Source organism: Chrysemys picta, chromosome 3 (assembly GCF_011386835.1).
Source record: "Chrysemys picta bellii isolate R12L10 chromosome 3, ASM1138683v2, whole genome shotgun sequence".
Lineage (NCBI taxonomy): Eukaryota > Metazoa > Chordata > Testudines > Emydidae > Chrysemys > Chrysemys picta.
Window position 1 is genome coordinate 160,379,507 of NC_088793.1, and position 14,622 is coordinate 160,394,128.

The 14,622-nt window shown below is 43.7% G+C and overlaps 1 protein-coding gene and 1 long non-coding RNA gene across 2 annotated transcripts in view; one reads left to right on the forward strand and one right to left on the reverse strand.

Moving 5' to 3' along the window:
- Positions 1 to 349: 349 nt before the first annotated feature.
- LOC112058724 (uncharacterized) lies at positions 350 to 8,942 on the reverse strand. Its single transcript, XR_002887880.3, has 2 exons — positions 8,583 to 8,942; positions 350 to 7,841 (listed from the first exon to the last, which is right to left on the reverse strand). It is a non-coding gene; the product is annotated as an uncharacterized LOC112058724 (long non-coding RNA).
- A 167-nt stretch (positions 8,943 to 9,109) lies between these two features.
- The window catches only part of DUSP10 (dual specificity phosphatase 10), a 37,963-nt gene continuing 32,450 nt past the window's right edge, over positions 9,110 to 14,622 (forward strand). Inside the window, exons 1-2 of the mRNA XM_005306928.5 lie at positions 9,110 to 9,268; positions 11,208 to 12,056. Coding sequence (XP_005306985.1) covers positions 11,252 to 12,056 — 805 coding nt within the window. The 5' untranslated portion in view covers positions 9,110 to 9,268; positions 11,208 to 11,251. The remainder of the gene's footprint in view (positions 9,269 to 11,207; positions 12,057 to 14,622) is intronic.

The window sequence follows — 14,622 nt, forward strand, 5'->3', positions numbered from 1 at the left end:
TATCGTTCAACAGACGATTAGAATGAGACACACAGAACAAACCCTTCAACAACCAGGGACTTTTCTAGGGGCCACTTTAAAATGGTATCTACTGGTGAGTTTGACATGGTTATTACTGTGTAAATTGATTATTACTAAAAACATGTATCAGTGTTTAACTGTTTAATTACATGTTAACTTTAATGGATTAAATATTTTGTTCAGTTAATGTGTGAAACGCAAAAATTTTGTGAATGTTTCACTTAAAAAAAAAATCATTTGGGCCTCATTCTTCACCCTTCTGTTTTTGCTTTCCGGCAAACATCTGAACAACCACATTTTAATAGTAAACATTTTTTGCCAAAAATGGACTTCAAAATCATGCTCACAACTCCCTGTGGAAACAGAAATGTAAATAAACACATGCAGGTACGTATGCCAGCAGTGGTTATATCCCAGTAGCATACTCAACCAGTCATGACACAATACTATGGCCTATTTGTCCTATCACAATTAAGCAACACAGGTTGAATTTTGAATACAAGTGGAACCAGACAGTAAAAAATTCAAAAAAGATATTCATTAAATACATGTGAGGAAATCCCAATTGGGTCATGCATATTCTGTGAGCAGGAAGAAAGGGCTAGCCTTATGGAAGAATCCAATGAAACGTAATAAAGATGAAGTCAATAAGGTTCTGTAGTAAGTCCTCTTAAGGCTACATAATTTGACTGACTACAAGGGATATTCTTTGGGTTTTCTATTGTACAAGGACAGAAAGCAATAACAATTACACTGGAATAAGGAAAAAAATACAAAGCTACATTCAATAGAAAGCCGTAAATGTTATAAAACAGTGTTGTACATTTATACCCTCTTTGTCTGGCAAGAATACTCAGCAGAGATACATTCCTGAATTAAATATTATTGGATGGTTCAAAATAATCTATAGAAAACTTATTTTCTATTTAATTCTATAGAACCTTTCCACAAGGTAAGTTCATCAAAAATTAATTCACAATGAATCATTTTGCTCAGTTTAAGTTAATGTAAAATAGTCTGGTAAGAAAGTATAAGACAAATCGGTATCCTATTAAATCAGTATCCAAAACATTTATTTTTTAATGAGTGTTTGTTTTGGATACATGTCAGATTTGACCACCTCACAGCAAAGCAGTTCAGTGAATCAGTCATTTTTCAGGAGGATGCCCACAATTATATATATGTTAGAACCCTTATGGTTGAGAGGACAACATTTTAAATGTGAAGGCATAAAGCAATGCAGTGCCGTCTTCCAGAGTCCGCAGACAACCTGAAGTAATAGCTTTCAGGGAAGTGTAAACTGACTATCTTTGCCTCAGCAACATCAACTTTAACTCTACACTGCTGATCAGAACAAGCAAGAAAAAAGAAGGAAGATCATTTTAGGAAAATCTGAGTGGAGTCTCACTTTGGCATTTTCATGGGGATCAAACCATGTTTGTGCCCAAAATTTGGGAGAACACCACCACTCCCTCTCCACTCCATTCTAGCCTCTTGTTTGGAAAAGGCATTAATAATCAATAATTTCACATCAGTAAAAATCTTTTTATTTGTATTCAGTATTTCAAATAACCTATAACTCATAAGCCATTAGTAAGTATTCTACCTCCAAATAGGATTGTTGTGTTTTCTGATTTAAGAATGAAGCTGTTCTGTTTCCTGGCTCACTTAATCAAAATGTTCGCCAGAACATAGAAGCAATTGCTCTCAGTGGAAAGTTGACAGTTCAAGGGGAAGAGACTTTGGGAAGCCAAGTTCTTGTATCTATGATATATCCACTGGCTTCCCCTACCCCACCCTCAGTGGTCTGGAGTTGCTGCTGCAGAGCTGCAAACAAAAACCTGAGATTGAGTTGAGCTGAGCACAGGTTTGTGTTGAATGGCTCTATGACTGTTTGGGGAATCTGTCTATATGCAATTGATTAATTCTGGTTGATATTATGAATTCTCTGTGTTTAAGCCCTTATGATTATTTTTTCCTGTATTCTTTTTGCATACTCCTTGTGACAGGTGTTAAGGGCTATCAACAAATTAAAAGGCCATGCCTGAACAGAACAATGGGGTGACTAAAGGTAGGAAAGCCAGATCTCCAGAGGAGAAGGAATGGAATTTCCCAGAAGGAGAACAGGTTTCTGGACTGAGGGGGAACCTTTCTGACTGCCAGACCAGCCAGAACCTGAAGCACACTAACTGCAGGAGTAAGATGGAGAGACTCCATGTTCTGGAGGAAAAGCCATGTGCAGGAGGAAAGCTGGAGAGGAAGGACCCTGCACTCATTAGAATGCTTTGACCTGCTCCCAATGAATACTTAAGTGTAGTGAAGAAACTGAGGTAGGCAATGGTGTAGAGTCATCTCATTGTTTTGCCTAGATCTGTATCTCTCTTGTGTTGTGAAAGCGAAGAGTGGTGTTAGAATCCCAAAGCAAAATTGGTATCTATTTGCTTCAACAATCACATGTTCCTGTGATACCAGAGAAATCCCCAGACTCCATTTTGTATTCCTGGCCTCCATTTTGAATAAACAAGAGTCACTCCACCACCAGATGGAAGCTGTAGGTCATATAGCACTTCAAAGTAGGGGTAAAATCAGCTAAATTACCAATGTAGGGGAAAGTATAGATGAGGTAATCATAACTCTGAGGTAAACAACGGCAGTGAGCATGCGTGGAATGTTGGCATCCATTCAAGAATGAGGTAATGTTTGGAATGTTGGTACTGAGCACATGCGAGCATGTGCAGTAAAGATCTGATGGTGTCATTTCTAAAAATAGAATTGAAAAACAGTATAAAAGGCAGTGTGCCTATGGACAGCAGAGAGAGAGTTAGAGGACGAGAGAGACTATTGGGAATGGACGGATAGCAAAGGAGGAGCAAGCAGATAGTGACCTGCCTGGGAGGAGCCATGGTGAAGTTGAGCTGTGGAGCAGACCAGAGCAAAGCAGGTGGTAGAAGAAAGCCTGAAGAAGCAGCAGCAGCAGAAATCAGGAGACAGAATAAGCCTGTCAGTTGTGACTGTAGTATAGTGTTAGTGTTAGCTTGTGTGTGGATTAATAAAGATGTGTCTGCACATTATGTTAATTGTACAGATATGTAACACTTAATGATTGTTACCAGTAGCTGTCAGTGACCTGTGATGATATTATTGTATCCGGGATTGTTATTTGCACCAAAAAGGGTGCTTTGTTTTGGAAAGAATACTGCTTGTGTCAATCATTTATTGGAAGACTGTATCCATGTCCTCTGGGGGTAACAAATTCAAGCTGTTCTAGGGAGTTTCTAAATCAGGGATCCCCTGGCAAGCCCAAGATATTCCTTAGCCATTCTGAAGACCCAGGCCCAATGAGAACAGCTTGATTATAACAGGAGAACAAGTGGGCTGTTTTGAGGGAACCCTTGGTAAGCCCAGAAAGGGGCAATAGGTGAGCTATTCTGAGGATACCCCAAATCTGTTTTGGGGTAACACCTGAAGGGACAAACTATACCAGAGTGCCCACAAGGTTGGAGCTCTGGGAATGGTGTGCTTACGGTATTGGGGAGTGTGGGGGAGCCAGTACAATCTCAGGACCTAAGCAGCTGGACTGTAAGGTCCTACTCTGAGAAGGGAGGGATAGATGGAGGATTGTACACCAAGAGTCTGCCTAGAGACCCAAAACCATAGACTATGCCTTGGCTCTGCTCAGACTCTGCAAGCAAAAAGCACTCAAGTCCAGTGTTGGGATCCAAACACAGCAGCCTGGTGAGTGCCCAGCAGGGGAGCTTGGCCAGAGCTGTGACAGAATCCACTAACTTGATAGGCATTCAGGAAAGAAGATTTTCTGCAGAGATGGGCCGAGGAGGTGGTGCCTGGATGTGGATCTGGATCTTGATTAGGTTTAGACCAGGTTTGGGTTTATTGGCAGAATCAAGGTGTTTGTGTTCAATGCTATCAAAGTCTTGCAACCTGTCCATTGAGATTTTGGCTCTAAAATGCAGACATTTGATTTTACCGTCTCATAAAGTTTCCACCATCTTTGAAATGGATCTGGAAAGTGGGCTCTTTCTAGCTTTGGTTTCAACCAAAACCCTGGTGCTTTAATTTGGATTCGGTATTTCAAATTCACATAACCCCTGTCCTGCCCTAAACCCAGGAAACTCAAAGGGAGTTAGATTCAAGTTTTTAGATTAAATTCTACAGATACTTCTTTGAACAGTGAAGATACCTTAAGTGACATCATCCCAGATTGCCTGGATTGCAATGAGAGCTGAGGTATTTCTGATGTGACATACTGATGCATTATGAGATATTGTCAGTGATCCAGCAAATACTAAGAGGATTTCACAAAGATCAGGATGGGGGAAAAGAATTTTAAATTCTTGTATTGCTGCTGAATGTCTGCCCACAGGTTGATTAGTAGGCCCCTGCAGCTCAGAAGCCAATTTTCATTTTTGCCTTGCAGTTCACTTGGAAAAAGGAAAGGAACTAAATATTTTATATAATTTTCTGTGTCTAAATATATTGCCAGAAAGTCTGATTCCCTTTTATCTGCTTTCCCCTGGTAATTTGTCTCTGAAACATTGTGTCTCTTTTTTCCTTCCTACCCCCCATCCCTACTTTGATTTCCTTTTCCCTAGGATATTTTATTTTAGGCCAGAAGAACCCAAAGTTTGCCAATCTGAGTATTGCACTGGTTACCTACTAGGAGTCTGGGGGTGGATCTTAATTTGCATAACACGGAGCAGGTTGCAGCTGGCCTCATGGTTAATAGGAAGTACAGCATGCAGAGACTTAACAGACTTGCCATGTTAGGCTTTGTGCTCCATTGGGACCTTGTGCTGCACACTGAGTGAATTATGGCTTCCATTCACAGAAGCTATTGTGTTTTTCACTTGATGCTGCTCTCACTAGCACATGATTATTTTTGAGGGAACAGGATTATTAGGAAACTTATCTAAAAATGGAAATTCCAGAGGTTAGTCATCACTGTATCCCAGGAATTATTTTTTAATTGAGTGTTGATTCTTTTTGGTGCAGATGACCCTCATCTCTTGGTCAGTACTGACACAGTGCCCTGGGATGAAGTTTGGGAGTCCTGGGTTGATGAATGTGCTATTTGTTGCATGAGATGCACAATCAATTCTCTGACAACTTGTGAGGCATTAAATGGTTCCATAGCACCTTTTCCAATGTGCAGTGTATCTTATCCTCTCCCTGCACTATTGCAATGCATAGAAGTGTGGATATCTGTCTCAGTTAACAGTATTGACCTCACCTACTGTATTGTCTCATTTTCTATGTGTAAAATTATAAGTAGAGCTGAGTGGGAGCTTAACTAAATAGTTTTTCATTGGAAAATGCTGATTGGTAGAAATCAAAACTTTTCCCTGAACCATATAATTTTTCACTAAACTTTCTCAAGTCCAGTATATATGAGAGAGAGAGAGAGAGAGACGCACACACACAGAGCTTGGAATAGCCAATAGTCCAGTAATTAGGGCATTCACCTGGGATGTCAGAGACCCAGGGCATGGCTACACTTGCAGTTGTAGAGCGCTGGGAGTTAAACCAGCTTTCGGAGACTGCAGCAGGGAAAACGCTGCCGAGTGTTTACACTCTCAGCTGGAAGCGCACTGGTGTGGCCACATTAGCAGCTCTTGCAATGCCACAGAGAGCAGTGCATTGTGGTAGCTATCCCAGTGTGCAAGTGACTGCAACGTGCTTTTCAAATGCGGGGGGTGGGGTGGAGTGTGACAGGGAATGTGTTGTGTGTATGTGGAGGGAGAGAGAGTGGGTTTTTGGGGGGCTGAGAACGTGTCAGCATGCTGTCTTGTAAGTTCAGACAGCAGCAGACCTCCGTCTCCTCCTTCCCCCACCCTCCCCGCCCCGATCTCTTTCACTCACTCAAAGCAAGCAGCATTCCTCAGTAATGGTTCCTTTGTCTCGGAGCAGATAAGCAGCCAGCTGTCAGAAATGGAGCTTTGAAGAGCATATCCGCATTCCTACAGTGAGTTCAAAATAATGACAAGAGTGGCTACTTGACTTAAGGGGATTATGGGACGTTTCTGGAGGTCAGTTAGAGCGCAATAATGCAACACCTCATTCACACTGGCACCACGGTGCTCCAGCGGGGGCGTAGCAAACATTATTCCACTCGCCGAGGTGGAGTACCAGCAGTGCTGTAGCTGCAGTCAGAGCGCTCTACGTGCCTTGCCAGTGTGGATGGGGAGTGAGCTAGTGCACCCAGGGCTCCTTTATTGCGCTGTAACTCGCAAGTGTAGCCAGTTTCAAGTCACTGCTCTTCCTGATTCAAAGCAGGGACTTGACCCTTGTTCTAACCACTAGGGTACTGACTATTCTGGAGTGGGATCTCTCTTTGTGCGGGGGGTTCCCCAAAACTGAAAGGTCCTGGTTTTGTGCTGCATTGGGCTGGAAACAAATGATGAAATCTTCATTTTTGGAAATTGAATTCTTGTTTTCCTGACAGCCCTATACATAAGTGCTTGACTCTTATGAGTAGATGATCCCAGTCATGTCTTCTGGCCTTAAAGTCTGAGTCTAAATATAATCTGGACCATATAAATTATCCCCAGAACATTTTATACAGATGGGAAAATATACTCCTAACACTTGTAAATAGAATGGTTGTGCAGTTTCTAGGTACAGAAATGAAACATGCATAGTTTATAAGCATGTACTTTATTTGTTGGCTATATTCAAAGCAGGAAAATTCAGACTTATTCCCCACCAATTAGCTCCAATGGTGGAAGCAGTAGTGGTGACTGTATTTCAAAGATAATTTAGGCATTTTCACCACTCTGTTGCCTAAAACTACTTAGTGTAGAGTAAGATGACATATGATAAAAGGTGCCTGAGTCTTGTCTAAACTATAACTTCCATGGGTGGAGCTGCACTGGTGATTGAATTATGGGGTTTAATGTTTCCTAAATAAGTTCACTCACAGCAAGTGCAATTGGAGAGATGCTGGTGGGGCTGACATTAGTTGCTTAGTCTACATAGGCAGTCTTTAAGGCACCTAATTTTTAGGAGTAGCTCCTGCCCAGATGCTCCTTTAAGCATTCCCACACAGCTGGCTGACACTGGCCTCTGGCACCAAAGTGTCTAGTGCTGCCTAGTTCTGTTTATATGCTGTGGCAAATATTTTGTGTGTGAGGCAATGGGGTGTGTTGCAAACATTGCTGATGCTCTCAATGCTAGAATTCTCTGCTATGGGGAATTCTCTCTCGTGTCCTAGTCAAATTCCAGTCCTGCTAATTACGTTCTAGCTACCTGAATCCCTCCTGTATCTTCAATTAGAAACAGCATCTAAAACTATTGTGTAGTGTTGCTGAGTGCTGTTAAACATTTACCATGCTTTTGCTTTAGCAGTGGTTGCTTTCCAGTGCTAGGTGAAGTGATTCCTTATATATGTGTAATGTTTGTAAAATAGTTTTGGATCAGACTGACTCAAAATCACAACAGCTGTGACAGTCCCATCATGTCTGTATCAAACTCCATATCAATAATGGGACTTATATAACCAACGAGAGGAAAACTGGCAAAAGCAAGGCACATGAAATCATAGCTTTTTAAAAGTAATTGACAAAGACAAGGTTTGAAATAAGATGCTATTTGACAGCATTTTACAAAGATGTATTAAATGGGAAGTCCTCTCTCCTTATGTTACAGTCTCTTCCCGGGCTCGCTAGTTTACCGTTCTGAACCTCTGCTCGAAGGCTGCTACAGTAGCAGGCAGCACGGCTGCACTCCGTGATCGCTTCAATCCTTATTATCCTTTTAACACTCGGTGTCCTGGTTAATACCCAAGGTCACTGTGCTCCCTGCCCCTGAAAGAGAGGAGGGGCGGGGGGAAGGGGAGAGATGGTTTGGTGTGTTGATAGACTACTCTGTGAGCCCCCCAAGTGTACTGCCAGAGATATGCTGTTGCGCCAACTCTCTGATTCAGCCCTGGGAAGGGCTTCAGAATTGCATGGGTGCTGACCGGTGGCAGCACTAGATGCTTTAGCCTGGGACTGAGCTGGGATTGTCACTCCCCAACATGCAGCCGTTTGGCAGCGGAAGCCAGCAGCTGTCTTTAAAAGGCAGCTTCCAGCCTTCAAGGGCAGGGCTGACTCGCGCTGTGACAATTAGAATGAGGGAGATTTAAAAAAAAAATTGAGTGTGGATTTTGTTGTTGTTTTGCAAATGCCTCTTGCATCCCAGGAGGCGCGTGCTGGGGGAAATAATGCCTTCGCCCTTCCCGGGGCCGGGGGCTCCCTCCCCCGCCTGGGTGACCCGGGCAGGGCTGCAGCCAGGGAAGCGGCGGAGGGCAGAAGGCAGCCAGTCCCTGCGAACGTGGATGGTGACTCTGCCGCACCTTGGAGTTCGTTCTCCGCTGCGTGGGGCTTATCAGCCTCCGCTCCACCCCTGCCTTTCACAGCGTCCCTCCTGCGCCCGGGGAGCCCCGGGGGAGCAGCTCGAGCTGCTGCTGGCTCGGGCTCCCTCCCTCCCCAAGTCTTTTTGCCAAGTGCCGCCTGCGTTGTCAACCCCTTGCCGGGGAGGGGTGGGGGTGATTAACATGAACAAACCCTTCTCGCGGTGCCCGGGGCTGCACGTCTGAGGCCGGAGCGGCTCGGCGCGGGGGGTTCGGTTGAAGAAAGCTGCTGCGGGAGGGTTTCATTCACAGACGGCGAGCTGGTGTGGAGGGGGGCGGGGAGAAGGACTCCAGAGACGGGGGAGTGAGCGAGGACAGGGGACAGAAGGGAGAGAGGGGAAGGCGGGAGCGATCGTCCCATTGACAACCCAGCCCAGGAATGGGTTAAGCACATGCCCGCTGGGTCAGTTGACATGTAAATACAGAGCAGCTGCTCCTCTCCGGCTCGGGCCGGCTCTTCCAAGCTTCTGATTGGCTGCCAATGACATCACCCCCGGCCCCTCCCGTGTTATACCACAGCGGACCCAAAGCTACGTCGAATAAACCATCCCCAAGCGGCTGGGAGCCCAGCCCCCGGCTCCTCCCACTCCCCCACCTCCAGCCATTGGCACCCCGGCGCTGGGAGCCCGCCCACTTGCAGGGGAGAGCCCCGATTGGGCGCGGGCGCCGTCCGTCCCCGCCGACTCCGCCCCTTTCGAACCTTACATTTACAGTGTAGCAAAAGAGAAAGTAACTCTGTTGCAGCGGGAGATCAATGAAGCTGAGTGAATGGGGGTTTAACGTGTAACTCCGTAGGCACAGAGGAGCGCCGGATGCTGAAGGGGCATACTTATTTATGAAGTAAGTGGAAGACTCTCATGATAATGACAGGGGCGGGCAGCGTTTATGTAGTTACACATAGGTGCAGCACCTATAATATACGTAGTATGAGTGCAGGGCATAGTTTCATCTGTATGAAATGCTACTTTTGGAGGGGTGCTGTAGAAAGCTCGGCCAACAGTGTTGGGCTTGTACTGCTTCTGATTACTGACCTCTGCTCTTTCTAGTGAGTGTTGGTGGGATGGGGGAAGAGGCTTTTCTTGTTTGGGATTGCTGCAGTGTGTGTGGGGAGGGGGTGACTGAGAGACTAGAGTGCTCGGAGGCATCTCCTTGCATCTTCTCCCTTGGCTTTATCTCCCCACCCCAGACACACACTTCATTTTTGTATGGTCCTGGGGGAAGAGAGGGTGGTGGTTAGTGGTGCTAAACAGGGTGCCTTAGCTCTGTTCTCTGACTTCATGGTTTTGCTGGAAATATACGACCCTCTGCTGCAGAGATGCAGATCTTCCAAAACTGCATATATCCTTGGGAAAACAATTCTCTATACCTAGAATCAAATCCTATGAATTGTTTTTGTAATCTTACTGACTTTTATGTATATTTTGAAATAAAATTAGCTGCCTTTTATTTTTAATTGTGCTGCTGTTTCTCCCCCTCTTTACTAGCTGGAGGAGATTGCTTTTTAGTTTTCCGTTATGTTTGACTGTCAGGCTCTTTAAAACAAAACAAACAAACAAAAAAAGGGGGGGGGGGAAGAGGAGGGATAGGCTAGACAATCTACCGGGGTCGTTTTTTTTAAAGGTTGATGATCAGTCTCTACCCTGAGATTTCATTTTCTGTCTTGTTAGTGCTTTCATCTGTAGATGTTAAATATTTTCCCGATTGTAAAGATGTTTTCAAATTCAACCTGCAGAGAGATTTTTAGAGAAAAGAAGGAAGTGAAGGGACTTATTATCCTAAGGCGGGCCAGAGACTACAACTCATTGATATAAAAAAGAGATGTTATAGGTACTGTAGACATGGACAGTATAATGCTGGAAGGGGAGGAAACTGATATTAGAAGTGCTCAGTTGCTTTTATTTTGTTAGATTTTATTTAATTTGTTAGCGGGTTGATGGAATGTATTTTGAGGAGGGGGGTACCAGATGCTCTGAAAGTTGGTGGATATTTTTTGGCGTGTGTGTGTGTGTGGGTGAAATAACTTTATGTGGTGTCTCTTAATAGACGAGACACTAAAGCTTGTAAAGATCATGACCTCAGGGCTGCAGTGGGACCCTTATTCCTGGAGTCTCTAAAACTGTTCTGTGGGGTGAGGGTGCTTCTCCCTCTGATTGCTTGAGGTGCTAGAGTTTCCAGGCTGATATATTTTTTATTAGAATTGTACTAGGATCTGAAAAGGGGAGATGGAATGCAGGCTTGTGCCTTTCAATTACATAATGATCCCTGGCATCTTCTGTTTCTTGTTATGCTGTTGTTTCTGTATGGGTTCAAGCTTTCAAATGGCTTTCTCAAGGGTTTATTCCAAGGCTAGTTTTATTCAGGCTTGCTAGAAAAGTTGCACATCTGCCTCTGACATATTTAGCTGCTGTGCATTCCTACGAGTTGTTGAGCCACGCCAATAGTTCTGTCCCTTGCTGTGAGCAGAGGAAATGAGAGAACATGCCTTTTTATTATCTCTATCAGTTGTATGCTTTGCAGCCTCAAGGTTTCAGAGTAACTCAGCATCTGCATGTAAATGAATGTCTCCTCTCGACTAATTGCTCGATAGGCCAATAGAATATTCTGCATTCTCTTTGCGTGCAGGCTAAGAGTTGAAGCTTTTGCTGCAGGATTGGGAGAGGTTCCTTCATAAACTGCACTGAGCTGATCACTCTTAGTCTGTGATGAGTATCAGAAACAGCCTTTAGAAATCTCTGGCCCTGTATGTTTCATGTGATCCTTTTTCTTTTTCCCTTTGCAGACAGATCTTGAGTTCTTCTTGACTTGCCAATTCTCAGCCTCCTCATGCCTCCATCTCCTTTAGACGACAGGGTAGTAGTGGCACTTTCAAGGCCAGTAAGACCTCAGGATCTCAGCCTTTGTTTAGACTCTAGCTACCTTGAATCTGCTTCTTCTGCCAGTGAGAGTCACACAAGTCTCCTTGGCACAGCTGTTGTGTCCCTAAAGGCTGCTAATCTCACGTATATGCCCTCATCCAACGGCTCTGCACGCTCCCTGAGTTGTGGATGCAGCAGCGCCAGTTGCTGCACTGTGGCAACTTACGACAAGGACAATCAGGCCCAAACTCAAGCAAGCACCAGCAGCACTACCAACGTAGGAACCTCTACCACCTGCCCTGCTAACCAAATGGTCAACAACAATGAGAACACGGGCACATTGAGTCCATCGGGTGGAGTGGGGAGCCCGGCCTCAGGCACAACCAAGCAAGTAGCTAGCATAAAAATAATCTATCCTAATGACCTGGCTAAAAAGATGACCAAATGCAACAAGAGCCACCAACAGAACCAAGGGCCTGTCATCATTGACTGCAGGCCATTCATGGAGTACAATAAGAGTCACATTCAAGGGGCTGTTCACATTAACTGTTCTGACAAGATCAGCAGGAGAAGGCTCCAGCAGGGCAAGATCACTGTCTTGGACTTGATCTCCTGCCGGGAAGGCAAGGACTCCTTCAAGAGGATCTTTTCCAAAGAAATTATAGTTTATGATGAGAATACCAATGAGCCAAGCCGAGTAATGCCTTCCCAGCCTCTCCACGTAGTGCTGGAGTCACTCAAGCGAGAAGGCAAGGAACCTCTAGTTCTGAAAGGTACTTTTACCCGCTACCCCCAAAATAATCTTCTGGTTTCTTTTATCTTTTTTCCATAAATGTCCTGGTTTTGTTTTTGTTTGGTTTGGTTGAAAGATGTACACTTAAAATCTATTTGGGAATCCTATATGTATAGAGTCACCAATAGCAAAAGGAATATTCAATGAAATTACTATAAGGTGGGTGCACAACTGTTGAAGGACCATCCTCAGAGTAGTTATCAATTGTTCACTATCAAACTGGGGGGGTGGGGAAGGGAATGTATCTGGTGGGATCCTGCAGGGGTCTGTCCTGGGTCTGGTACTAGTCAATGTTTTCATTAATGACTTGGATAATGGATCTGGAGAGCGTTCTAAAATTTACAGGTGACACCAAGCTGGGAGGGGTTGCAAGCAGTTTGGAGAACAGGATTAGAATTCAAATGAACCTTGACAAATTGGAGAACTTTCTTGAATTTCAGAATGTTGATTTCAGACAAGACAAGTGCCAAGTATTACACTTAGGAAAGAAAAATCAAATGTACAGCTACAGAAAGTGGGGAATAAGTGGCTAGGCAGTAGTACTGCTGAAAAGTATCTGGAGGATACAATGGATCAGAAACCAAATGAGGCAAGAATGTGATGCAGCTCCTAAAAAGGCTAATCTCATTCTGGGTTTTTTAACAGGAGTGTCCTATGTAAGACATGGACAATTACCTCCCTGCTCTACGTGGCACTGATGAGGCCTCAGCTGGAGTGCCGTGTCCAGTTCTGGGCGCCACTCTTCAGAAAGACGTAGACCAACTGGAGAGAGTCCAGAGGAGAGCAACAAAAATGATCAAAGGTTTAGACAACCTGACCTGAGGAAAGGTTTAAAAAACAAACAAACCTGGCCATGTTCAGTCTTGAGATAAGAGGACTCGGGGAACCTGAACACATTTGAAGACAGTTAAGAGCTGTTACAGAAAGGAGGGGGATCAATTGTTTTCCATGTCCACTGAAGGTAGGGTAAGAAGTAATGGGCTCAATCTGCAGCAAGGGAGATTTAGGTTAGAGATTTGGAAGAACTTTCTACCTATAAGGGTCGTTAAGCTCTGGAATAGGTTTCTAAGGAAAGTAATGAAATCCCCATAATTGGAGGTTTTTAAAAATAGGTTGTTAAACAAACACCTGTCAGGGATGGTCTAGGTATACTTGGTCCCACAGGAGGCTGTACTAGATGACCTCTGAAAGTCCCTCCAGCTCTCCATTTATTATGAGTCCATGATTGAGAGGGGAGGAAGATCTTAGCATGTATCTTGTATATACAACATGGAGATGATAGAGCTTGGTGGTTTTTTTTTTTTTTAATGAATATTGTTCTCTTGGGGTGAAGAGAGGGAGGAAACAGACTTCTTAAATTCCTAATTTCTGTGCAGAATTTTAATTACACCTAACTATAAAGGTTTGGACTAGAAATACTTACAGTAAAGGGCAAAGACCCAAGAAGATGCAATATTCTACCCAACTGTTTTAGATCAAATTGATTTTTGGGGACCTTGGATTTCTAGTATTCTTGCTGTCTGTTATTTTAGTCTTCATAAAACTTAGCTTACAGAAGCTGGAGATGTGCAATAGAGGATGGGGGTAGAGGAAGAGCATTAACCTAACTAGTGTGAGTTCTCATACCATGGTAGTCCACAGACTGATCTACTACCTATTGTGGTGGCTGATCGTTTGGATCTCAAAATATTTCACTCTGTGCAGGGTTGGCATGTTGGAGGAGGCACGTAAAACAATTTCTTGGCTCTGAAGTGGTCTGCAGGAAAACTTTTTTGAAGAACTACTGTTTTAATGCTTTGTCCAGTCTAATTTTCAGTGTTTCAAGTGATATCTTCCACCACTTTGAAAAGCTTTCCGCAGTCTAATACTGTCTGAAGATATTTACCTTTTTCTTCAGTTCATTCTGTTAATTCTGTTACCAGCCAAATTGCTTTCCCCTTTCTTTGTATTTAGGCCCTTCAAATATTTCGTTGACAGTTGTCTAGTCCTTCCCTCTCCTGTTAGCCATTGTTTAGCCAAACTGTATATATTGCATCTGATGAAGTGGGCATTCACCCACGAAAGCTTATGCTCCAATACTTCTGTTAGTCTTAAAGGTGCCACAGGACACAGATTCAGACTAACTCGGCTATCCGTCTGTTACTTCTATATATTGAACTCCCTTAATCTTCCTCAGAAGTCATTTCTTTTAGCCTGGCAATTATATCCCACAGAATATTGGCGGCTAAACTTGCTGTTCTGAGGGTTGCTAGAGGACTCTGTGGAAATAGATGGGTTAAAGAATGGAGCTGAGTTAAAGGTTTTGCGGCAGCCTTCATGATTTTGTTTAAAACCTTTAAAATCGTGTTTTGGCTTTCTTGTGCATTTAACTGCAACTCACAGATACACTGATTTGATTTTGACAATTGCAACTGGTTCCAATAGACTTTCACTGAAATCCTTAGGCCATCATGATTCTTATGTATGCAAAAGAAACAGAGACACATTATGCTGTTGAAGCTCCCTTTTAAATTCAATGCCACTATTGGCCATAGTTTCTCTTAACA